This window comes from Dryobates pubescens, chromosome 13 (assembly GCF_014839835.1).
Source record: "Dryobates pubescens isolate bDryPub1 chromosome 13, bDryPub1.pri, whole genome shotgun sequence".
NCBI lineage: Eukaryota > Metazoa > Chordata > Aves > Piciformes > Picidae > Dryobates > Dryobates pubescens.
The window spans coordinates 28190122-28217200 of record NC_071624.1 but is presented as its reverse complement, the minus strand read 5'-3'; the positions used below and the strand labels follow the sequence as shown (position 1 = coordinate 28217200).

Genomic DNA, 27079 nt, shown 5'->3' with positions numbered 1-27079 from the left:
GACAACACAGCTACATGGGCCCAAGGGACCATCTACCACTAAATTGAAACTCAACAGTTATGTCCTGGAAGGCCCCAGCTTGGGGATGCTGGATGCAGCTTCTGTGCAGTCTTTAATTCATGTATGCTAAGACAGAACAAAGTAATGCCGTGCAGAAGCCACAGAGCACGATTCATTGCAGACCAAGAACTATATCTGGCTACTCCTGATTATGTATTAAGATTACATGCCACTAAATTTCTTATCCTGGGAGCAAGGGTCTGAGCATAGCATTTTGTGGAATAGTTTTGCACTCTAAAATACAGACAGTTTCCCTCTCCAAACAGACATTCAAAGAATGGTGAAGGGGCTGGGTTGGAACAAAGGTGGCAGTTTATCCCACTTGGAAAAAAAAAACCCAAACCAAACAAAAAAGAACAAAGAAGAAGAAGAAGAAGAAAATAATCTAAGTCACCACATCACAAGACTATTTTACCTAAAAATGTCACCTGAAAAATCAAACAGGGCCACATGGAAATTGGTCTGAACACAATGAAAAAAAAAAGCCTAACAACAAAGGAGGGAGGAGTTGTAAATACAGAGGTCTCTAAGTCACACATCTGCCAGGAGCTGGCTCCCTGGCACACGTGCTAACGTTGGAGTGCTTAGTACCAGACGGTCTATTTGCTCACAATATTAAGGGGCACCTAGAATTAGCTATGGGAGATTTAAAATCGCCTGCCGATTGGATATAGAAAGGCTTGATCCAGAGATGGTCCGTCGGTCAAGGGTGTGGATTCCCCGGGCCTTCCTGACGACTGTCTTGCAAACTACAATAGAGACAACAGGAAAACGTTTTAGAACCAATTTGGTAGAACAGAGCGCCAAAAGAAGTGTCAGACTGAACCATCACAATGCAAATGTGAGCCACGCTGTCGCCGGTGCAGGCAATGGTCACACACCGCAGCTGCCGGTGCAGGCAATGGTCACACACCGCAGCTGCCGGTGCAGGCAATGGTCACACACCGCAGCTGCCGGTGCAGGCAATGGCCACACACCGCAGCTGCCGGTGCAGGCAATGGCCACACACCGCAGCTGCCGGTGCAGGCAATGGCCACACACCACAGCTGCCGGTGCAGGCAACGGCCACACACCACAGCTGCCGGTGCAGGCAACGGCCACACACCACAGCATCGCCACGGCTCAGCAATAATTCAGAGCAGAATTGTTCCAACATAGCCTGGAAATGACAATCAGAAACTGTAAGGGACAGGCTGAGAAAGCTGGGATTGTTCAGCCTGCAAGAAAACCAGGCTCTGGGGAGACCTTGAAGTGGCTTTCCAGCATGTGAAAGGGGCTACAAAAAAGCTGGGGAGAGACTTTTCACATGGGCTTGTTGTGATACATCAAGGTGAAACAATTGAAGCGGGTAGATTCAGACTCGATGTTACAAAGAAACTCTTTACAGTCAGGGTGGTGAGACACTGGAACAAGTTGCCCTGGGAGGTTGTGGATGCCCGGTCCCTGGAAGTATTCAAGGCCAAGTTGGATGGGGCCTTGAGCAACCTGGTCTAGTGGAAGGTGCCCCTGCCCATAGCAGGGGCATTGGAACTATTATCCTTAAGGTCCCTTCCAACCCAAACCATTCTATGATTCCAGTGCTCTAATTTAAACAGTCTAACAAGTCCAGATGCTGCAACACAATCCAGAAGACCACCAACTCCTTCCTGTAAGAACTAGAGTAAATGCCAATGAAGAGGAAACTGAAAATGTACCTACCAGAAGACACTCCTTCAGACACTCCCTCACCTTGTGTTCCCCCCCCCTTACCACCAACCAACCAGCATACAACAAAGACAAGCAGAGGGAAACAGTCCTCACTAAAGCTGTGGTTCTGCTCCATGCCACTCCTTCCAAGGATAGCTAGGATGGCTTTCTAGAAAAACTATGGCTCGTCACTTGGACTTCTCTACATAAATGGACAATCTCTTATTTCTCCTTGCCTTCCCCAACATCATGCCCCATTTTTGTACAGTGTCTAATTAAAATTTACCAAGCTGATTACACAGTTGAACAGAGTAAGGTCCAACATTCTCAGCATGTTAGCACCCAGCGCGCTCTCCAGAACACAGGACCTGGCCAAAGGCAAATTCATATATGCTCCCCAGTAAGACAATCCCTCCCTTGCCAGATTAATTATGAGCATGCTAAAAAGATTAAAAACAAGTCAAAAAGCTTTAAAATGGTCATTGCTGCTTTTCTGCAATGTACAAGGGTTGCTCCAGGCCTTGGCCCATTAGTAAATGCTCTTGACAAGCAATGTGAGAAATGCATTCTGAGCACATTCAAAAGGCATTTTCAACCTCCAAATGTATTCTGAGTATTTGCAAGTCCAACTTACTCTTTTCAGGACTGACGAAAGTTTCTCTGCAAGTCATGCAAGTAACACATGCATTACAGAAATAAGAATAGCAGCAAAGTCTACAAAATGTTCTAACACATTTTTCTTACACTTTTTCTTCAGAATAGTTCTGAAACAAGACAGTAAATTCACTCAGCCGCCTGCCAGCGAAAGAGCTTCCCCATAAAAACAATTCAGACCACAGGTTTGTCTGTCAGAAGCTATGAACAGGATAATTTCTTATTCAAGTATGTATTTTTTTTCCCCTCCTAAACAGAGCAATACGGAGTTCTGTTAAACTCTCTTGATACCTACAGTGCACAGGGAAGAAGTCACATTAGTCATCTGCAGCTGACATTCCTTTCAATGGATCTTTTTCTCTCATCTGGAAGAGGAAACACTGTTCAAGCACCGATTCTTACAATGGCATTACCTCAAAATGTATTGGTATGGAACGCATTCAGCTGCCTCCTTTATGTAAGAGCCTGATTACATCTGAGCATCCTGAAGCAGTGTTTGTGCATATGCACGTGCAGGCACCATTCCTGGTTAAGCTGCAGGTCTGCTAGGGATCAGGAACCATTATCCAAAGGACAGAGTGTACACAAAACTATAATGAAATATCCTGAGGCATGAAGGAAGAGAAGGGTGCAGCGCAGGACACAAATCACAGAACAATGTACTCATTATTACCAAATTCCTGTTTCTCCTAGTAAGCACCCTGTTACATGCCCTCCCCACCTGCTTATTTTACTTTGAGCTAAAAATCCTTTTACTGAACTGGTTTGGAGAAACTAACAAGGACAAAAATGATCATTCAGCTTTGGGTAAAAGCTAGCAGAAGATATTAAGGCAGTAAATAAATCACTGCCACTCATACCCTCATTACCTGTGGTTCAATACATTTATTGGCTCAACAACAAAGAGAAGGAGAAGCCCATAATGATTAGAAGGAGATGCCAGCACAACAGAGTCACAGGCAATCGTTCAAACCACAAGCAGCATGACCTAAATAGCAGGAGGACAATACACACTATGCTGTGACAATGCAGCAGTCTTTCCTCTCTCTACTGTACCGGATAGAAAGAGTTTCTCACACAACCCACACCTGCCCTGCTTTTCCAACTGACCTCATCCAGCTGCCTCTTGGTCTCATCCTCCATCCTACGAATGTCCTCCATAGTCAGATCAACCCACTTATCCAGCCAGCAAAAGAGCTGCCGATGGAAGTTTGTGAAGAGACGCTTTTCTTGCTGCGAAAGGAGGAGGAACAGAACATGCAAGTGAGATTACTCACAGGGCAATTAATACAGATCTAAGCAGATCATAACAATTTGCAGAGATGTGTACACTGAAGAACCAGCTCCCTCGCCCACCCTTCTGTGTAGCTGCCACAATTGGAAACGGGAGCTAGCTGATTTTCATTCTTTTAGCAGAGTATCTAGAGCCTTGAATCCCCAGAGAAATGCCTTTTTTCTTTTTTTCTAATCAAGCCTAGACAGCAGCCTGCACACTGCACTGACAGAATTAGTGAATGCTTTAGTAATTTCCTTTGATTTGACAATATTGTTCTGACAGAATAAAGTGCTCCAGCTTGGGTTTACTTAAGAGCACAATAGTTGGCCTGAAGGTGCAGAAAATAGGAGAAAGAATAAAAGTATTTTTAAAATAATGCTTGACTTGGTCATAACTGGAGGCTGACATGCAGAACAGGAAAGAGTAGAATTAACCAGGTTGGAAAAGATCATCGAGTCCAACCTGGATCAGAGTGGCTGGAGAGCTCCAAAACAGAGAGGGACCTGGGGGTACTGATTGACACCCACCTAAACATGAGCCAGCAGTGTGCCCAGGTGGCCAAGAGGGCCAATGGCATCCTGGCCTGTATTAGGAATAGTGTGGCCAGCAGGAGCAGGGAGGTCATTGTGCCCCTGTACTCTGCACTGGTTAGGCTGCACCTTGAGTACTGTGTCCAGTTCTGGGCCCCTCAGTTTAAGAAGGACATTGAGACACTTGAACATGTCCAGAGAAGGGCAACGAGGCTGGTGAGAGGCCTTGAGCACAAGCCCTATGAGGAGAGGCTGAGGGAGCTGGGATTGTTTAGCCTGGAGAAGGATCAGGGGTGACCTCATTGCCCTCTACAACTACCTGAAAGGTGGTTGTAGCCAGGAAGGGATTGGTCTCTTCTCCCAGGCAACCAGCACCAGAACAAGGGGACACAGTCTCAAGCTGTGCCAGGGGAGGTTTAGACTTGAGGTGAGGAGAAAGTTCTTCACTGAGCGAGTCATTTGTCATTGGAATGGGCTGCCCAGGGAGGTGGTGGAGTTACTGTCCCTGGAGGTGTTCAAGAGGAGATTGGATGTGGCACTTGGTGCCATGGTCTAGTCATGAGGTCTGTGGAGACAGGTTGGACTCGATGATCCTGGGGGTCTCGTCCAGCCTTAGTTATACTGTCATACTGTGATGTTAGGAAGAAGTTCTTCATAGAAAGAAAGATTGGCCATTGGAATGTGCTGCCCAGGGAGGTGGTGGAGTCACCATCACTGGAGGCGTTTAGGAAGAGACTGGATGGGGTGCTGGCTGCCATGGTTTAGTTGATTAGATGGTGCTGGATGACAGGTTGGACTCGATGAGCTCAAAGGTCTCTTCCAATCTGGTTAATTCTATTCTATTCTATCATCCAATACCATCTAATCAACTAAACCATGGCCCCAAGCAGCCCATCCAGTCTCTTCCTGAACACCTCCAGTGATGTACCTATCTTACTTCCTTCTTCTACGGTGACCTAAAAAGCATCTAAACTTGTTTCCCACAGTTGAAAGCCTTTCAGCAAAGATAACTAACATGCATAAGCTACTTCAAGTTAGGAGCAATTTACTTCTGTTTTATAGGAGATGAGATAGATAAAACAATTTTATCAGACAGGGGTATACAATGGTATACACTGCCTCTTGGAAAGTCCTCATTAAGGAGGGACATGTCAATTTCACCTTTATGGTTTCACATCTGATAACCTGCTCTCACCAAGAGCAGCTCGACTAATGTGATGCAAATGTGTAGCTGAAGAGAGACTCTTAAAGGGATTCAAGTTACTCCTTTGTTCAGGGCTTTTGTTACAGGCATTTCAAATCCTACAGCAGCACAGTCATTCCCCCTTAGAGTTATCTGTAAATTGCATCACCAGGGAGTTGCTGTTGCAGAAGCAGCACTCTAGTTTATCAATATTAACCACTGCCAAGGCTCCACGGTCTGAAGTTGTAAGCATTTGATGATCATGGCCTGGAAAATTGCACATACTGGTTCCTAGGTCTGGCATCCTGCTGCAGTTCATGGCTTATGAACTCTACCATAGAAAAAGCTCTTCTCAGGGTACCAATTACTCATGCTTTAAGTTAATAAAGTTTCCCACCATTTGCTTGTTTTTAACACAGTGTTTTCAAGCAGCACACTAGGAGAGGAAAACATGACTAGAGCTCTAGGACTTGCCAGAAAGATCCTCAGCTGATTAGGATCAGATAACTGAAGCCATAGCTATCTCTCCACAAAAACATGTATACTAGAGTTATTTTGGTCAGGGGCAAGACATGCATGATCTCATCATTCACTAATCAACCACCAAATGACCATAGTTCTCAGGCTGATCTTTTAAGGAACACAAGACAGCTAGTTTAGCTTCACAGATCAGAGTAAGAACATTTTAATAGCTTGTTCACAGAACAATCAGCCAGCCCTGCCCTTGGATTGAGTCATCAACCTTTAACCAATTGCAGTACAGCAGGCAGAGGCCTTGGCTGCATTGCCTGAGCTAACCTGATGGAGTTTCAAGTTAGTACCTCCAGGCAGGACACATCAGAAGCAGCTGATGCCTCTCTCTCCTCACTTACCTTCTGTATAAAGTTCTCAACTTTATTCTGCAGACCCCACCACTTGAACTTGACCGTTACCAGTTTGTAAGCACACATGTATGGACAATCTGTCTGCTTCCCCAGCTCCTTCTGCAAAGACACAAGGGTATTCCTGTCAGGTCTCAGTATCTATACTTCAGACAGGTAAGCTGATACGGCTCCTGAACTCATGCAATACATACCTTCCAGTTGGGACCCAGAGGTCCACGTCCAGTCTTGACAGACTTAAATTTTGCTGGATCTTCTTCTGCCTTGTAATCCTATTGGACAGACACACCAGATTAAACACAAATTATCCTACTGTTACCCAGCTGCTCCCTGTCACAAAGGATTTATGTTTCTGGTGGGCAAAGACTAACCTCTAACTGCCTTCTCAAGAGCTACTGTTTTCAGACTTCAACATAAGGTCAGGCACTCTTACAGGAAACATTTCTCCTTCCTGTGCTGTGTCCTAGACCTATGTGAAGAAGTGGTAACAAATTGATATGGCCTTTGCAAGGACTGTTTTGGGGTAAGACTATCAGATGTGTAAACCCTCAGGATAATTTTTTTTCATAACCAATTGTTCTTTGGGATCTCAACATTTCCTCTGGGCTCTCTGGAGCTGTGACATGTAGTATAAAGAAACAGGCACCAGTTATACCTTTTACTGCACAGGATTTGCAGCATTCCCTTCCTACATCTGGGATTAAACTGGGGTGTGTACTCTACTCTTACCCCCAGTTCAATTAAAATGAAAACAAACTCAAATCATCATCAGTTTAGTACCAAAAGTGACCAGTTGGAAACATCATCTTCAGGAGTCTTCTGCCCCAGGTGAATTCTCCTTGCTCATTGAAAGCATTTAATTCAGAGTAGTTTGTATTTGCAGATACAGCTTAGTACCTGCCTAAACTGTCAGAACCATATGCTACTCTTGTTCTACCAGTTCATCTTTTCTGGATAGAAAAGCTAAAATAAGTACAACTTCTGGTTTAATCCTCTAGGCCAAGATTGAGAAAGGTCAATTAGTCATACTTGCATGGTATCAGAAATACTAAGTGGGAAAATGCAAACAACATTCCATTTTTATGCAGTTGGATTTTTTTCCAGTACAGTACTGCAACATCCCCCTCTTTCTTCAAGTAACTGCAGTGATTCTTAGAACAAAGTATTAGCTGCATGGTTTCAAAATACACTGCAAAGCCATAGGTCAGTTTCAAAAAGGAGGCAGTTTAAAAAAGGTCCTGTATGGAAAGAGCAGAGCTATTTCTTGCTATTCAAGCATTAGGATCAGCTACAGTGCTGCAGACCTGCATATTTAGACTAATATGCACTGTACAGCCAGACAACACGTTTCACAGATAGCACTGGCATAGCTTAAGGAGTGCCCTTCCTCCTCTTCACATCCTCCTGTTTGCTCTGTTACATGCAACCAGCTCTGTGAACACAGTTTGTACATTAGCCCTCTTTTAGCACAAGGCCTCCCACACCAGGGAGCTCTTACCCACCTACCATACCTTGGGAAGTACTTGACTCCGATCAGCAATGTCTATATAAATAGCTTCTACATTCTTCCATACATCTGGCTCCAGTTTATGGACCTGCAGTGAAAGTACCAGGCTAATATAAATGACTCAACTACAGAACACTCCCCTTCTAAGATGATAAAGAGCCAGAGATGGAGACACCCAGTGCTCCCCTTCCACCTCCAGAGAGGACACCACGGTAGACACACAGTAAGAGAGCTTCTAAAGAAGGAAAGGTACTCATGCAGAACAAGGGTTTGGGGGACAATTTTATTCAGCACGAGAAGCCCACAGGAGGGAGTCACTGCCCTGCTACTGCAATGAGCATTTCAAACCCAGGAACACAGCAAAGAGACAGTTCCACACAGCAGTTCTCTCATCTAGCATGGAAAGCAGCACTGTGACATTAAAGAGATGAATAAAATACACAACACAAGTACTTACATTCTCTTGTGTTCCAAGATCTGATTTATGCCAAGTTTCAATTTTGATCAGGAAGTCATCCTTCATATACTCATTCTGTCATCAAAATAAAGCTTCTTGTTATTCTTTGGATACATAACTTGTCATCTTATTAGCTAGCTAAGCATAAGAAAAGTCAACTCAAAGAATTACAACTTGATTGGGGTTTGACTTGGGGAACTTCAGAATCATCTGTAAACACATCATTGCTTTTAGCAGAACTGCTTGATCACTAAACAGGTAAGATCAGACAAACCACAAATTACCCATGGGGGAAAAAAAAAGAGTAAGTTCCACTGTTTCAGTGAAACATTTGCTTATAAAAAGCTTTCTCTTTAAAGGGCAATATCTGCCACTCCATTTAGTTTGGAAGGAGCAGAGTAAGTTAACTAGGCAAAATGGTTTTTTCCCCCAAAGAGATTACTATCTAGCACTGAGTACATGTTGGGATGCAGCTCTTCAAATGACACTGGAAAGGGAAGGGACAAGCAGCACACTTCTGCTAAGTGAGCAAAAAAATAAATTTCCATTTCTCATTATTAGTGTGAGTAGAAAAGGACTTCCAAAGGTAACCCTATCTTCCCCCAAGGGAGTAGAAACAAAAGCATGAGCCAGTGGAACACTCAGCACAGAAAAAAGGAAATATCAAATTCAGAAGACAGATTACTCCAAAGGGACACCATGGTACAAGCTAACTTTCTTTTAATCAGTTTATGTAGGCACTGGTAAAGCTGAGCATTGGTGCAGTACAGAAAGATCCCTGTCCCTGGTTACAAATTGTTTCTGGGTATGCCACAGTTGGTACAGAGGTTTAATCTACAAGATCTTACAGTGACAAAAGCTGAAGTACCTTTAGCTCAGACTAAGCCAGAGCACTTCATTTCAGACATTACACATGCTTCCATAAATCATCAGTAAAAACAATACTTACTGTAATAACTGCTCCAAGAAATCAACACATGAAAAGAAAGAGATACAGTACTTTAGTGAAAAAAGAATATATGGCAACCATTGCCCTCCTCCCACAATCAGCAAAACAGGGACAACTTCAGCTACCCATGGGGGCTGCTGATACTACTGAGGAAAAACCACTAGAAGTCTATAAAAATCAGCTAACCTCACCCCCTTCTCCTCCAGAAATTCTCAGAGGAGGAGAGACCCAGAGGAGCAGCAATTAATTATGTACTGCCACTTCTGCTCTCTGGACCTGGGCCAGCTGGATGAGAAGATGGAATAAGTATGTTCAGCTGACAGCATTTTACCAATCCTTTCTCAGCTTGCAGTTGAGAAACATCTCTGTAGTTCTGAAGCAAACACATGCTGGACTTCAGGCCAGTGCAGACCTCATCACTCCTGCACGCAGTAACCAGACCCTCTACCTCTCCACTGCTCATGGTAACTAAATTCCCTGGACAGCAAGGCTCAATTATTCAACACAGAACAGCAATTAAAGATCCTGTAACAGTCAGCATCTGCTCTACCTGAGCCATCAGAGGATATTAGCCATTTGACTCAAGAATAAGGATGTCTGAAGCTACAGTTGAACTTCACTGGTTCATTCTGAAGTTTAACATGAGGGGTTTATAAAGGAACAATTTTGTTTTAAAGGTACTATTACATTTCTGTAGGTTTCCAACATACTGTAGGCAGTATCATCCTGTATCACCTATCACACACATCCAGCCACCTTAATTGCCTGCTGCTAGGTGTTGGACTCTTCTAAACCCTGACAATTTGAAAACTGCTTTTTTACAACAGCTCACAGAAGGCTAATTATTTAGACTGACATGTTGGGGTGGAGGGAGAGAACAAGCAATCAGAGCTGAGGCCGGTTTTTAAAAGGCTGAACTTCACCCCAAAGAACACCTCATTATTTCTTCAAGAAGGAGGGTGGTTTTTTTCCTGTTAGCCTAAACAAAATACTGAAACCAGCAGCAATTATAAACCAGAGCCTTCCAGCCTTCCCATGACTATGTGCAGCTGCCATAAAACAGGTTCCTTCACCTTCATAAATTCTTCTCTGTGGGGAAGACTCCTCTTTTGTAAACAAATTAATCTCTTTAGAAATGTCCATTACAACTTAAGATCCTCAGCTTGCTACAAATTTGGGCCAACACTTGAGGTGTTAGAGCAGCAACTCCTACATGTTTCAGGTGCAGTTATAACTTCTCAGTTTCTTGACATTTGGCCACAGGCCATGCTGACATTTAGAAGAGCAGAACACACATCAAACTGCTTTTCTAAAAACATTTAAGGAACATTAATATTTAAGTCAGACTGCAGAAAACACTGTTCTCTTTGGCACCAGCCTACAGTTCTAACTGCTAGGCAGTCCTCACTTCATTTTTACTGCACAAGCTGCAAGGACAATCTCATTTACAGCTCATACTCTCAAAGGAGCAAAGTGAGGCTTCCACTCAAAGTAACACAAACCAAACATATAACAGCATAAACAAGTGTGCAGAACTGCAGAAAATTATCAGCTAGGCATTTAAATTTCCTCAATCTGTGGCACTTGTTTGTTAATGGTATATAATATGCATTATCAGTGTAATAATGAAGTTTTTTCAGGAGACTGAGGGAAATATAGGAAGAATGATCTTGTATAATTAGAAGTAATACCACAAGGCACAATTAACTATAAGTATGGCTTTATTCACATTTCAAAGGCTCTATGTAATAGCTGGTGTGCATGTAAGCCACGCTCCAGAGAGCAGCATGCTAATATCACTTTGGGACAGGAAGGCAGAGGCATAAGTACCACTAACTCCTACTCAGTCAAATCAAGTTTAGTTCTTACTGTGTCCCTGGTTCACAGGTTTCAAACTCTAGTGAGAGGGCCAAGAGCCACTTGCTGTTAGCCAGCATGGCACTTCACGTTGCACAAAGATACACAGAAGACTTCTCACCTAAGACCAAAATACTCCAAGCATACCTCAAAGTAAAATGATAATGCACAAGGCAGCCTACACCACACACATGGGTTCTCCCCTCCTGCCCAGTACTAGCAAGTGAAGGTTTCAGCAACTTCTCTGAGTTTGTTCTTGATCCACGTCAGGCTGGCAGATTCTCTAAACAGATTTGTCAGCCTCCGCATCAAAAACGGCCTTCTGCTCCAACCCCCACAACAAAGCACTTTCTAGCTCAGGTTATTTTGGTGTTTATTACAGTTGAGGGGTTTTTTGTTTTTATGTTAGCATCTCTAAGCATAACAAAACCTGAAATCCCTTCGATTGTGCTCGAAAGTCTTCTGCTGGATTTAGTAGCACATTTTTTTCCGTGAAAGCAGCATTCTAGCAGCGTGCAGCAGAAGGATAAGGAGCTGAGAGTGATGCTAATGCCACACCTTTGCCTCACAAATTGGTGGAGAAGAAAAAGAGGAGGAGGAGCAGGATATAGGCATTATGTCTTACAAAACCTGCTGGAGCCAGCTTAGTCAGCTCTGTTTCCACCATTTAAAGAACTCTTTCTATGCTTAACATGGGAACAAGCCAGACTTTTAGCAGCTAATATAAGTAATATGCTGCAAGAATACTGCATGCAAATGAGCCAAGTTGTAAATAACTGTTTCAGGATCTTGAATGATGTGACACAATGAGAACTTGCTCTGCAGTTGATGACAGTATCTAAATGTTGTATCTGCAAAACTCCCTCCACCAGGACTGCTGCTAGTACTGAGATAATGTTGCCCTCCCTGCAATGCTTTCTCCTCCTTTTAAAGTACTTCATTGCAAATTCCCTTCAGGAAATTGTTTAAAAATAAATAAATAAATATATTTTTCCATGCTGAGTTTTCAAGAACAGTTGGAATTTTGAAGTTTACAGTTCCCATAGCAACTGTACCACTACCAAACAGCAGAAAATATATCCCTCAGGGACACAAACAGCAAAAAAACCCAACCCAGCCAAAACCACTAAGTTTGGAGGCAAAGTTAAATTTGCAGTCCCTACAGCAAAGACAACCAGAAAAACACCAGTGGTTAAACACTGCAGCTGATAACTTCAGTGAGTAAATCAGATACTACACACTCCTATAGAAAATGCACAGCTTCCACAGCCTCACCCCAGACTTTGCAGTGTTCACTTTAAGCATGCTGAATGAGATTTGGATGTCTGTGTCAAGCCTCCCACCCAGAAGCAATGGCAGTTTTTCCTCTTCAACCTTCAGTGACCTCAAATCCTGCAACTGAGCAATTATCAAATCACATAACACTTGCTCCCACAAAACTGCACTAAACAAGAGGCAACCAAGATTTTCTCTGTTCCCCTCTTGCATCTTCCATTGTTTTTCTCACCAGGCTATGCTGTGCTTGAGTACATAAAATTCTCTCTCTCATATTCATTTCACTAGAGTTACCCATCTGTTCCTTTAGTGGCACTAACATCCATTTCTTGGTCTGTTCTCTTCCACTGTCATTCATTTAGCAGCACCTCAGACAAGGGCATTTAATTCCATAGCATTATATTTTGCTTTTCCTGGTCACAGAAGGGCTTAGAGAACAGAAATCCAAGATTTAAGAGCTGAAACAGCTTTCCTGATGGCTGCCTCCTTCCTTATCCCCTCTTACCCACCCCTGCACCCCCATGAAAGCCAGCAGTGCACAGTCCTTCCCAACACACTCACCAGTTCTGCAGTAGGGATAGGCATTCCATGCTTTTTCATGGATATTCAGAGCTCCTTCAGGGGCCAGCATTCTCACAAATGTTGGCACTTTGCTGCAGAATTTGGGAATAGAAAGAAGGGCATTGCTAAGAACTACATGTAGAAAGATCTGTGGCCCAAACACTGTGAGGTAGCATGGGCACCATGAGCACCACCTGAAATGCAGACAGCAGAGACCTCCACATGTCCACATTGGTCCCCACCCCCAGTAAAATGATTTCCCAAGGCTGCTGAATTGGACAGCTTGTTCTAAACCTTCATATAATGAAGGAAAAGAAAAAAAAATATTTTAAAAAAAGAAGGAGGCTGAAAATAGGCTGAATTCTAGGAGGCATTTTGCTCTTTAGCCAAATTCAAGCATGAAAATGCTAGGTAACAGAATCATACTTGCTTTGAAAAGCTCAGAGGCAGCCATTCTTGGGACAACAGCCATGCTTATAGAGGTGGACAGGTGCACCAGCACTGCTCACTTCCAGCTGTGCCATGTGTCAGCTGCTGTTATGTTCCTCTTACCTCCATGTCTTTCAGCCTTTACATAATCTCTGATTTATACAGTTGCTGCAACCCTGCTGTGTCTTCCTCCACTCCTCTCACCCAAGGAGCCTTGTCCAACTCTGGGAATAAAGAGTTTCACATACCTCTGTAAGTGGTAGATCTTGTGTGTGTACTGCCCACGCTCTCCATCTCTTTCATAGGGTTCATTCACCAGGACCTCCACTCCTTCACCTCCACCAGTTTCATTTTTGCTGGCTTCAGCCACAGAATACAGCTGGCCCACTTGATACTAAAGAAGTTGAAGACATATTATTGTGATAGCTCTAATTTAGCAGAAGTAATAACTTTACCAGAAGAAGTAAGGGACACATTTCTTATCTGGGAAGGAGGCAGAGAAAAGGACATCCACTTCAGTGTCCAGATAAGCAGCTCATTTAATTTCATTTTGATACAGAAAGCTTGCACAGTAGTTAGGAGGAAAGCACTGCCAAAAGGATAGTCACGGAATCCTAGCATGGTAAAGATTGGAAGGGACCTCTGGAGATCATCTAGTCCAACCTTCCTGCTAAAGCAAGGTCACACAGAGCAGGTTGCCCAGGATCACATCCAGGAGGGTTTGGAACCTCTCCAGAGAAGTAGACTCCACAACTTCTCTGTGTAGCCTGGTCCAGTGCTCTAGCACCCTCAGAATAAACAAGTTTCTCCTCCTGTTCAGATGGAACCTCCTAGGTTCTAGTTTGTGCCCATTGGCCTCTCTCCTGTTGCTGGGCACCACCAAAAAAAGGCTGGCCCCATCCTCTTGCCCCCCACCCTTTAGCTATGGATCAGCACTGAGGTCCCCTTCTCAGTCTATTCTTCTCCAGGCTAAAGAGTATATCAGGTCTCAAATCTTTCCTTGCAAGGAAGGAAACCTTTAACCCTTAAATCTTAAGCTCCAAACCAACACAAATTCAGGAGAAAGTAAACCAGATTATATGAGTGTCAGGACAGAGAACTTCACATGAAGTTATTTGCCAAAATGGGGGGTAGGAGGGCAGGGAGTGAAGAACTGCAGAAGGGAGACAGAAGATAAAAGTTATTTGCACCATCTAAGTACTCTGAGAAACATACTTGTTAGATGTGCACTGCTGGGAAGCCCAAAGTCAAAGATGAGCATCCCTCAAGTGCAGTTCAAATAAAACTAAATAAGAACCTTGAAGTAAAGAAGGTATCTGCACCAGTTGGCTTTCCAGTGAAGTGTTGCTGCCTCTTAAGGCTGAATATACTGAAATTACCCTTCTTGGCCTTTATGGCAAAGTCTACTGACATACTAATATGCTTCAACCTCTCTTGTCAAGATTGACACCACGATCATATTAGGTCATTTCTCTTCAGTGAACATCCATTTTCCTTCTGAACCTACCTCAAACCCTGTCTGTCAGGTCCTCTACAACTAAGCCCTTTCCTCCTTCTCAACTGTCTTTATCCAATCCCAAACAATGTTTTGCTTCCACATAACTAAATCCATCCTGAAAACTTTATCTCATGCAACAACTGAACCAACTCGTGTCCCAGATGACCAGCTGATCCATACTGTCACTGTTCCCCTGTTAGCTTCACTTTGGGTTGGGCTTTTTTTGGTATCACACTTCCTCTTGGCCATGGTCTTAAACTGCTAACAGGGAGAACACAGAATTTCTACATGCAGTGAAATTCTTACCATGGGATCATTTCCCAGAAGCCTCAAACTCAAGCTACTTGATACTAAACAAACTCTTTCAAAAGAAGCATGCCCAAATGTTTCACAGGGAAGAGCAGAAATAAAAATCAAGAATGTGAGCAGAAAAGAAGATTCTCTGCAGAAAATGTAAAGATTAATACACTTGTCTCTGTGAGGTACAAAAAGTGCTCAACAGAAACATGATCAAATGAGGAAAATTCACACAGGTCTCTCAAGTGAAGTCTGGTGAGCAGATAAAGTTTGAGGATGAAGCAGCTAAGGCACTAAGTCAAAAGAAAGAATTCAGTCTTAAAATTTTCAGAAGCAAAGCAGCATTAACAGCAACTATTGCCACAGGCAGTAGAGAGAAGCAGTCTGAAAAGATAATCCACAAAGTGTGGGGCTTCAAAAGTGCAATATCAAACCCCCAAAACCTGCAAAGCACAACCACAAAGCAATGGAACACAGGCCTTCTTCCTGATCCCCAGCACAGGGTACTTGCATCAGAATCAGGAATAGCTCTTGCCACTCCCTGCACTGAAACCCAGACTGGGAAAATAGAGCAGTGGACTGAGCTGACCACCCAGGAATACTGCACTGGGCTGGGACACCTTCAGCAGTGAGAATGTCTACAGTGCTTGAATTTCATTGCCAGAGCATGCAAAATAAAAACAGCACCCAAGATACATGGTGTTTTGTACCATCTGGTGCTAACAAAGACTAAGAAAATATTTATTCCTATTGGAAGAGTAGTAAATGGCAAGCCCAAGTAATAAGGGCAGATATCCTAGCCTCAGTTAATCAGGGGCAGAGCCAAAAGCATACCAGACTGCTGCTGAGCTAAGAGCAACTGCTCTGCTGGATCTCCCCAGGAGGTACTGGCCCATGTTATACAAGCCCCTTCATTTGGCTCCACAGCTTCTGCACTGGCACCAGCAGGTTTGGTTTCAAGTCTGGATTTTGGGCTGCAATACAACTCTCTGCCTTCTGACATTTCATACACCATGTTGTTTTCCATACAACTCTCTGCCTTCTGACATTTCATACACCATGTTGTTTTCCTTGCAACTCCCTAGAGATGACCCACAGAAAGTAGAATACTCACCTCCCTCTAGAAGAGCAAAACAAGAGTTGGGAAATCTTAGAAGCAAGTTGATTTAGTGGAGCTAGAGCCACACGTACACTCATAAAGAAGAAAGCTTATCATGAGTTTGGCAACTGCAGCATTAGAGGGGAGAACTGAATGGCTTTGCTCTGCAGCAAGTCTCAGGACAGGTCTCCAGAGACACAAACTAATTCATCTCAGTAACAGTCTCTCATTCATTCCTTCTCCCTTTTCAAGTACTTGGGTCAAAGTGCGGACACTAAGAGGATAAGCCCTTTGGTTTGGCATCTTCACCATTTAATCTCCCCTGTAATTTCTGATCCTTTAATCGCATTGATAAAAGAGAAAAAGGTCCAAATAAAACTGTCCCAATGAACAGATCCCACAGCACCTGCCTGCAAAAAGTTAATAGCAACACAGATTCTGGCTCCATGAAGCCCCAAGTGTCAGACAGACCTCTCCTTGCAGAGCTGAGAGCTCAAAAACCCCCTTTTCTTCAAGAAGTCATTCCTCTTGATCCGTGTCACCACACCTGACATCTTATCTTCATTACACCAAACTTCTTTCAGAAGGCCTGATCTCAGTGTAGCCATCTTCAAGAAGTTACTTTCCTGAAAGCAGCTTTGAACACAACTAATAAATAAAAGTCCTTTGTGTCTGGCAAGCTCCTTCCCATGTGAGAGGCACAAAGAGCCAGCACAGAACGTGTACACACAGCTCTAATCCATACCAGCATTAAAAAGTAGCAGCTGGCAAGACACCCACACGGCTGCTCAAGTCCACACTCAGAACGCTGGCCCTGTGCAACTTGACACTAGTCAGAGTGCAAGAGTACAGGTTAACACCCAAGACACAATCACATTTTTTTTTTTCTTTCTGCTCCCTGCACATCTAAAACACCACAGGAGTGCAGCTTGCAGCCTGCATTTGAGCAGGACCACATTTTGGCAGAGTTTCCTAGTAGAAGACAGACTGCTACAGTCTAACTCCTACATCTCAGCCTTCAAGTTTTAGTCATCACCAAGGCTCTTCTTCCACCGTTTTGTTCCCATCTTAGCAGTCACTTGGTTAACTATTCAGCACTAATCTCTTTATTCATTAAGTCACATGTCCCTGACCACTACTTTTCTCTTTAATTCCTAGTTAAGCTCCGTATGCTAGGGGTGAAGGGGCAGAACACAGAATCTCTGGCATATCACAGAAAACCACAGGAGACTCCTTCAGCTCTATTACAATGCCTCAAAGTCATCATGCATTTCCTTCCCCATCTTACACATTGGCATCAGACTTTTGGCAACAATTTGCATGCAGAAGGTGTGAGCTCTTAAGTCTTTCAAGCAAAAATTGCCCATATTCAAGTGAAATCAGAAGTCCTCTTGCTAGCCAAAGACACTTAATGAGCAGCTACACGGTCAAGAGCCACAATGAGCCTCCAGAGTCCCATTGAAGAGTTTAATGCACAACAAAACCCTTGAAAGCAATGATGTTTTAACAGCTGTTTTGTAGCACAGACAGCAGTGTAGTGACCAAGTGATGCACAGATGTGTCAGCATCTTTCCACACAGGAAGAGAGATGAAGCAATACACAAACCCAAAGCAGTAGTCATCCTCTGAGTCAGTGCTGGAAATAACCTTTCTTCTTAAGCATACCTTGAAAACCACCACATCACGGAAGTATATATGCAAACCTAAGCAAACTCCAGCACTCCTTCTGCTGAGGGAAGTGGTTCCCACCACTGGAAAACCACCACACCCTGAAATGGGGCATCACTAGGGGGACATGGTAACAACATGCAAGTTTTGGGAGAAACCAAGTTTGCTCCAGTTGGTGGCCTACCTGCAATCCAAGCACATTAAGGTGTTCTCCCTAGTATTTTGATTCCTTCTCTTCTAATTGCTTTTTTAATCTGCTCTTCACTTTATAGACTTCTCAGTAGGCTACTCAACTCTCTGGAAATCCTGTGATCCAGAGGAGAGGAACATACCTTCTGAAGCAGATCACCCCAGGGCATCCTCAGACAAAGAGGTTCCTAGAGACCCACAGATTTACATACTGCCTGAAACCTCAGCTTTCCACACAGGCAGCCTACACACCAGGCTCAAATGCCTGGCACTGAACAGCCAGCCAGGGAGGGAGAAGAGCATAGCAAGGGACTCGCTTTAACTGGATGAAGGTTAATCCTGGTATCACAGAACTCAGAAAAACCCTCTGCTGGGCTCCATCCAGTCTAACCCACTCAAAGAAACAATCTGTATACTGATGCTTTGACTTTCTCTTCACATGGCTTGATACCTAAAAGGCATACAAGCTCCTGTTATTCAGGCTTAGGTCTTTAGTTTATTGAGCTCTGGAGTACCTGACCATTTACCCCAAACTTGCTCTGACTTGCAAATTTGCACCCTTTGCTTACTTGACAGAGCTTATTCTGTTAGTCCTTTCTTTGTCAAGGATTTCCCCACACTTAGGCACAATAAAAGATCCAAGCATTCCTCCTCTAATACTTTAGTGAGACTTTTGTTAAACTGCTTGAAACAGACTCAAGCATATAAGCTACAGGTAAAGAGTAAGCAACAGACAGACTTTGAGCATTAACAGTGTCATTCTTGCACCAACATACACCTAAAACCACTTTCCATCAACATGTGATGCCTGTCACAGCAGACTAATCCACAGGCCAAGAACTCAGCTTAGACATCACATTTCTTTTACTAGCCAGCCTCATGGCTGCAGGAATGCACCACATCAAGCTCCAAGCTGTGCTCTGTCAAAAGAGAAGAGTTATAAACGGATATGCTTAAGGCTGTGCTGCCATGATCTGGCTCAGTGCTGTCTCTGCCACAGTAGCTGCTATGTTCACTTTTCTTTCCCTTGAAAAAGAGTGCTGTTATCACAGCTCTCCCTTAGAGCAGGCCCTTGATCAGAGCTCACAGACTGAAGGCTTCCAGCCAAGGATCACAAGAAAAAAAGAAAGAAAACTGAAACAAAACCAAACATCCAGAAGAAATAACTTACTACAGAAATGCCATAGGCTCAGTCACTCAAATTTCTCATGTACCTCACTAGTATGAACATGTTTATATGATCAGATTGTCTGCAAGAGCGGTGGGAGGAAGGAAAGGCAAGCTGCAACTCCCAGAGAAAACAGCAGGGAACCAGACACAGGCTTTGCACCGCTATTGATGGGCAGTTTGGCAATCTAAAGGACTGTCACCATTAAAAACTACATTTCTTCTCTCGATTAAAGCTTTACTGAAACAAAAAGAAACTTCTTCCTGCAAAAGTTAGAGAAGACAAGTCTTAAAGAGCCCCAAGTAAGATATATACAATCCTGCTTTTGCTGTACCAGCCTCACAAATCAGAGGAAATTGTGGCTCTTTGTCCAACAGTTTAAAACAAAAGAGTTCCAGCAAAACACAATTCACAGTTTAAAGGGTAATTTAAATTTGTACTAAAGCTTCCTCTTCATCTTAAGAAAAACAAAACCAGAAAAGAACAACAGGATTAATCAAAAGGAAACTGCACTTGAGAACAGTCTGACAAGTCAAGATTTGTAATCAACACATCTGAAAGTACTTTATAGGAGAGACAATCAGTACCTTCAGGCCTAAAGAAATGCAATTATTTGCTCAAAATGATGGTGAATGAGTAACAGCTCACAGGGGTCCTGAAGACAGCTATGTCCTTCCCTTGCATTTTCCAGTTTTTGCTCATACAGACTGCTTTGATCACAAGCTTATTCACAGTCCTAAAGAAAGGAAGAAAGAAGAAAAGGACTTACCTCCTCCACAGACACAGGCAGGATAACACGGCTGCAAGGGAACACAGAAACAGGAGGTTAACAGAAGTCCCTGCAGCTGCAAAATCTACACGACACATTCCTCACAGCAACGGTTACCCAGCTCTCCTCTCCCCCCAGTATTCCCAGCATCATGCTGTCATCCCTAGTGCTTACTCTTTAGTCCCAAGACTGTTTATATAATAGCCTCAAAGCGAATCAATCCGTGATAGAGCATAATTGCAATCCTATACGAAACCAGTGCCACTCTCACAGACCCTGACTGGCAACACTTCACCAGCCAAACAGTTGCGTGTTTCTTCTCACTCCATCCTTTCAGCAGTCACATCTGATTTCTCACCAAGCTGTTGTTGGAGCATCACTATGTGCTTTAGCAGCTTTGCAGAGGTCTCTGCTGCTCACAAAGCCACTGCATGATCTGCTCAGATGCCCTGTCCTGTTGGAAACAGCACTAAAGAGGGCTACACAGGACGTTTTCTCTGAGCTGGCTGCAGAGGAAGGTGTTGCCATTTCTATATGAGTCACTTCTTTTTTTTTTCACGTTGTGGTTTCCTGAATACCTAAGTCAGCCAGACAGACTACAGAGCAAGAAGTGCCACAAGTCACACAGATTTTTTTTTTTAAAGGTAAGCATTAAGATCAATTTAAAGACTTTAAAACTGATAAAAATGCAAGTATGTTAAGGCCTTTCAAAAGATTGTATCTATCTCCAAAACTAGATCAGTATTTGACCTCTGCTTTCAGTAAGGATGATGTTGAATAAAGGAACCAAAGCAAGAGACAGACATGGAAAGGATATGGCTAAGAAATTTTCAATTCTTTGCAAATTAATCTCAAAGAAATTAGGATGGAATGGGATCAGGGTGGGGGGAAATCTTTACTAATAAGCTGATTTTTAAAAAGCAATACTGGTGAAAATGTTATTTTCTGCACTAGAGGAATGTTACCAGCAAGACACAAGAACAAACTGTAAGAGGGGCAAAAGTTTGCAGATTATGCAAGATAACTTATGACAGCAAGACTTTATGCTGGCTGCAGAGTACTGCAGAAAGAGCTACTGAGAAGTGCAGATAAAGTTCAGCGTCAACAAAACCAGAGTAAGGCACTGTAAGCAGTCTTTTCCCCAAAACACACGGGGTTAATGAGCCCTAAATTAGCAACAGCCAACAAATATCTTTGGTGTCTTTATGGAAAAGCATCTGGAAACACCAGCTCAGCTGCAGTTCAAAAGTAAACACAACATCAGAAGTTAAACCACCATATACACACACACAAAAAGACAGGCACATGCCACTGAAATCTCTCATTCATCAACATCTTGAATATTCCATATAGTTCTGGTTACTTCACCTCAAAGAGGATACAGAACAAATGAAGGAAGGCAAAAAAGATGGTAGGAGACAGGAAGAAGCTTCTCTGTGAGAAGCAGCTAGAGTAGGCTTTCCATCCTGGAAGACAAAACAGCTAAAGGGTTAAGATAGGAAGCATTAGAGTCATGAATGGTGTGGAAGTGAATGGAGATGGAACAGTGTCTTACAACAGAACATCTCAGGAAAGAATAAAAACCATTAGGCAGCAGATTTAAGACCTCAAATGTACTTCACATCATGCATACTTAAGTTATACTGCTTGTGACTGGCAAGAAATCCCATAACCAATTTTAAAATGGGATTTGATCAATTTGTGGCAGTCCACATGCCACTTACTGGTAGGAGATACTGAACAACAATCATTCTACTCACCATTACATACTGTTTCCTAAAGATATTTGCTAGAAGGCAAGATGAAAGAGGACCTTTGGGTCCAGTTGAGTATGGTATTTCTTACATAAGGGAGAACAAACAACAGAATATGGATTTCCACAGGTAGATCATGCCATCAAACATGACATTGAGTTAGTTAACTGGGTAACACTGTGATAGGAATGGAAGGAGGAACAAAGTAAAGGTAAACCACCAGGAAACAGGGAAAAACAACAGCTTTGGAGAAAAGTTCAAATACTTTTCTTTAGAAAAATCTGGTGTAAAAAGATTGATGTAAGCTACTGAAATTCCATTTAGGAAACCAGAAGACACTGGATTTGAATATTATCTTCGAGTTCAACGTTCACAAAGAAGTTAAATAGTTTACAACTCATTTAGCCTCACAAGCCAAGAATGTGGGGGATGACTAATACTTGTAGATAGTTAGGTAATAAAGAAGGAGGATGGAAGACTACTTGAGAGGATCCAGAGGTAAAGCTTCAGAGCAGCAGCAACAGAAACAAAGACTCCTAACTTTAAGACAGAACTCGATCAACTTATGAGACATTATACAATGTGGTTGGCCTGAAAATAATGAGGAACACTTAAGATCCCTCCTAAATTAAAATTTGCCTCAGATGACAGCAAAGGGAAGTACAGCTGCAGAGAAGGTCGGTGTCATTATCGTCACTTCACAGGAAAGGGAAGCGAGTGTCTACACTCTGATTCTCCTCAAGGTCTTCTGATGCAGTTTACATCCAAATAAAGAGAGCAAGAAAGACCTCAACCAGCATTTATAAACCCTGAAACCAAAGACACATAATCAACGAACTCATGCAGTTTATCTGTAACACAGATAGGTAGAACTGAAAGATAAGGCTCAAAGACTGATAGGACATCAGATGGAAATGTTAAAGCTGTCACGGCATAACCATCAGCACAAGAAGCTGTGCAGAAAAGATGATACAGACTGTCTGGCAATAAAAGATGTGACATCAGGTTTTTGTTATATTGCTCTATTTCTGTAACATCTCCCAAAATACCTATGGAGCACATAATGATACTTGGTGGATTTAGTATGGAGTATGTGACAAGGGGTCACAGAGATGGAAGAATAGTCTCCTCAGATGACATGCAGTTACAGCTCACTTATATTTTTACCACCTGCTCTAGGTACATAGGAAGGTAGCTGTATGCAGTGGTGGGGCAACCAGAACTAACCAATGATAGCAAAGTACTTCAAGTCCCCAGGTCACATCAAAAGAAGTAATTTATATATGCTTTAAACAACTGCTTCCTGGACATGAGATTTAGGTAAAAACCATCTCAAGATAGCAAGGAAAATGGGCAACTCTCACATGCAACATTAAGGAAGATCTATACCAGAACCAGTACAACTCTGAACGTGCAGCTGTTGGAGTTAGTTGGGAATCCCAAGAAGTCAAAAATGAATGCTCATTTCTGAAGTACAGTAGCAACCCTGACTGTCCTCAGAGCCACACAGGTCTTGGTAAAGACACCAAGAAAGTAAGCACAACAACATAGCCAATGACAACACTTAAAAGGTCTGGTGACCCTTCTGAAAACAGAAATGGAAACCTGTAAGAAACCAATTTTGTAATTCTGGTCTTTTAACCTTTAGTCTTAACATTTACACTTCACATTTTGTTTCTGAAACAGACAGTATGCTGATTTGGTGACGTAAATGCCATCAAATAGAATTACTTTTGGAAGTGATGCTCCACAAAATGAACTTCTCATACTCTTGGAAGCCTGCAAATCCAAAGAATGTATGTTTCTATGTTAATGAGATGCCCCATAGGTAGCATAGCTAGCAAATGAGCTTGACTACAGTATAGGGCAATAGATAGTAAGGAGCAGCATGAGAAAGATACATGAATGTCAGTAGAAACAAACCAGAAGGGTGCTATAAAAGTTCATTAAAATTCATAGGAAAATATCAACTAAACAGATTTTATTGGAAAAGTTAATTATCTTTTCATGCACCTGAGACTAAGCATTTAGCCTTGGTTTCTATCTGCTACCCAGTTTAACACCGCAGAAAGTAACAGTGTCTCTGTTACAAAGACCAGTTCTGCTGCTGCTCTTAAATTCTACACCCCTATTGTTGGATAAAAATAGCAAGGGTTTAAGGGTTGCTGGAAAAAAAAAAAAGAAAGAAAGAAAGAAAAGGAAAAAAAAAAAGTTAATCAAGTTTAAAGACAACTACAAGGATTTGTACAACCCTCAACATAGTTTTAATATTTTCATCCACACCATGAACTGTGATCTGGCAAAGTGATTGCTATAAAGAGGACACTATCATGTAGGTAAATGTGTCTAAGAGAAGACCTGAAAACCCACTTTATTGTAGAGATCACTACTATCTTCTACAAGGTAAAAAAAAAATTTTATATATATATATAAAAAGAAGCTTCTTCCATCAGTAAAAATAAGTTGAAAAAGAGAGAATGGACCTAAGCTAACCCTTAAGAACCCAGGAAAGAAATATGTGCAGTCGTGTGCAAAGCTCCAAGACAGCTATCCAAAGTGCACCCGTCCAAAAGAGCATACCACGTTAAAAAGCAGAGAGCAGCTGAACGAAAGACTGCGAAGTGAGGTGACTAATAGTTACACACATACACGACAGACGGTCCAGCCTGTTTTCCACCCCTTCTTCCCCATCACAGGGCAGAACAACCGCATCAGCCTCAGGGGCAGCAAACAACTCCAAGGTGAGGTTTCCACAGGAAAAAAAAAAAAAAAACTTAAAAAAATAATATTTTGGAGAGATCTTCTTTGTGGCCCATTAGCTCCTGGAAATCAAGACAGCTCAAGGAGAGGAAGGGGATCAAACCCACGCTCGCTACTTCTGCCGGTTACAACGAGAAGGGTGCAAGATGCCGCTGCTTCTCCCTGTAGCACTGACCCGGCGTCTCCCAGATGGGGTACGCGCCCAGCTCCCGGCTCCGGCAAGGCCATCAGTCCTCCCCCGGGCCGCTGGGCACCCACACACACAGTGCGGAGCCTGTGGCTAGGACAAGGCGCCGGGGAGGCCAAGAGAAGCACGAACCGAGCCGCTCGCCGTAAAGCTCCCTAAGCCGCCTGGTTAGGCACCGGAGAGCCGCAGCGGCAGTGCGCTGAGGGGGCAGAGTGGGAGGCCGATGCTCGCCGGTTGCCCGAGCGGAGGGGACCGCTGACAGCTGTCGGGGCGCCCCCACCCCGCCGCCGCCGTGACCTTCACTCTCGCCCCCACCGGCGCCGCGGCCCTCACACAGCGCTCCCCCCTCCTCCGACACCGCGGGCCGACGCCGGCCGCAGTGCAGGGCAAGGCCGGGCTGCCCTCCGCGGCTAGTCACCATGGCAGGCCCGGGCGAGCGCCACCGGGGGTGACCGGGACACAGCCAGAGGGGTGAAGGGGACCGGAGGGGCGATGAAGGGGGAAGCTCCCCGCACTCACTATTCCTTGATGAGCACCATGGCGGCGGCGCCGCGCACGTCCCGCCCGGGCCGTCCCTGCTGAAGGTGACAGGCTCCTGGTGGCCGCTCGGCTGGACCGCGCCGCACCGGGACAGGGACTGGGGGGAAGGGGGGGGGGGAAGGAGCCGGGGCGGCGGGAGGAGGGGCGGGGCGTTTCTGCGGCAACGGCTGCGTCACGGCGCCACGCACGCGTCTTTACCTCAGCAGCGCGCGGCAGGACGTGGACCGGGGGTGGGAGTGAGCGCACGAGGGCGGGGGAGCGAGCGCGAGACCTTCCCGCCTTTTTTGCGCCGCCGGGCGAGAGGCTTTCTCTCAGCGCCTTCCCTCCGCTGTCTGCCCCCCGCTCCCCTCAGCACAGCCGGGGGGAGACGCGCTCCCCGGCAGTAACACCCACGCCCTCATCCTCGGGCTTTGCGGCGCCTCTGAATCATAGAATCGCCTGGTTGGAAAAGACCTTGAGATCATCGACTCACCTATAATCTGACACGTTCTTAAGCACCTCACGCAAACGTCTTTTAGACATCTCCAGGGATGATGACTCCACCACTTCCCTAGGCAGCCTGTTCCAGTGCCTGATAGCCTTTTCCAGGAAATTTTCCCCCCCTGATAGCTAAGCCTCCCCTGGTGCAACATGAGTGTATTTCCTCTGGTGCTACCATTTGCTACCTGGAAGAAGAGGCTGACCGCCACCTCGCTACAGCCTCCTTTGGGGGAGTAGCAGAGAGCGATGAGGTCTCCCCTCGAACCTTCACCAGGCTGAACAACCTCAGTTCCCTCAGCCGCTCCTCCTGGGGCTTGCGTTCAAAACCCTCCAGCAGCTTTGTTCTCTGGACACGCTCCTGTGCCTCAACGCTCTTGTAGCGAGGGGCAGGATCTTTAAGGTCTTTTCCAACTAAAACAGTTCTGTGTTAATAACACAAGCACGACATTTGTTGGTTTTGCTGGTCAGTGGTTTGGTTTTTTGTTTGACTTGTTGTGTAGTTGTGGGGTTTTGGGGGTGTATTTATTTAATAGAAGGATTTGTGTTTCAAAATGTATCCAAAGGAAGCCTTTATGGTCACTGATAGTAGTAGGGAACTCTTTCATGTGCTATGGTCATTAGAAAAATCTACCTCACTAAAAGGTTTGTCAAACACTGGAGCAGGCTCCCTGGGGAGGTGGCTGAATCCCTGTCCCTGCAGGTGTTCAAAAGAGGTAGAGAGGTGAAGCTGAGGGACAGGCTTTATAGCAGCAGAGTTGATAGAGAATGGTTGGACTCAATTACCTGAAAGGTCTTTTCCAGCCAAAACCAATTCTGTGGCTAGAAGCCCCTCTTTTTTTATGGTCATGAAGAGGGCTGGCAATGACAGAAGTGTCAATAGCTAGGGGTCAAGGTTGCAGTCAGACAGGCTGAGTGTCTCCTGGGAGTGGGGCTGCACCTTGTCCTGAGGTCATGATTCATGCCTTGACAAGTCCTCTTTCAATTTCAGTACTTTTGAGCAGCAGCCACCCAAAGCGTACTTAACATTAAGAACAACCCCAGACATTTATCAGAAAACAATTGCAAAAAGCCCTGCTGTGGGACTTCTACTCAAAAAAACAAACCAAACCAACCAAACAAAAAGCTGAAGAGCATTCATTTTAGTACTTGGTCACCACACTCACAGAGCAAGGATTGTCTTTATTGGACTGGAAAAATAAAACTCCATAAATTTAGCATCACCAAAACGAGCGCCTTTCCTCTTGCCCTCCTGCACCTCTTTTGTAACATTCCCAGTTAAGGCCAGAGTTGTTTATTCTTCTTTATTTGATTCTAGTTCACCCTCTGTAACTGAGCTTGTTCTTTCTCGACCTTTCTATATTAAAA

General features: G+C 44.0%; 1 protein-coding gene across 1 annotated transcript; it reads right to left on the bottom strand.

The window, feature by feature from the left end:
- Window positions 1–507: 507 nt before the first annotated feature.
- Window positions 508–25340, bottom strand: PITPNA (phosphatidylinositol transfer protein alpha). Its single transcript, XM_054166164.1, has 12 exons — window positions 25214–25340; window positions 19994–20024; window positions 13554–13699; window positions 12877–12968; window positions 9184–9191; window positions 8235–8309; window positions 7782–7865; window positions 6465–6542; window positions 6262–6372; window positions 3511–3633; window positions 2696–2765; window positions 508–809 (listed from the first exon to the last, which is right to left on the bottom strand). The coding sequence occupies exons 1-11, from the start codon at window positions 25231–25233 to the stop codon at window positions 2718–2720; spliced, it is 816 nt and encodes a 271-aa protein (XP_054022139.1). The 5' UTR covers window positions 25234–25340; the 3' UTR covers window positions 508–809; window positions 2696–2717.
- Between the last annotated feature and the right edge of the window lie 1739 nt (window positions 25341–27079).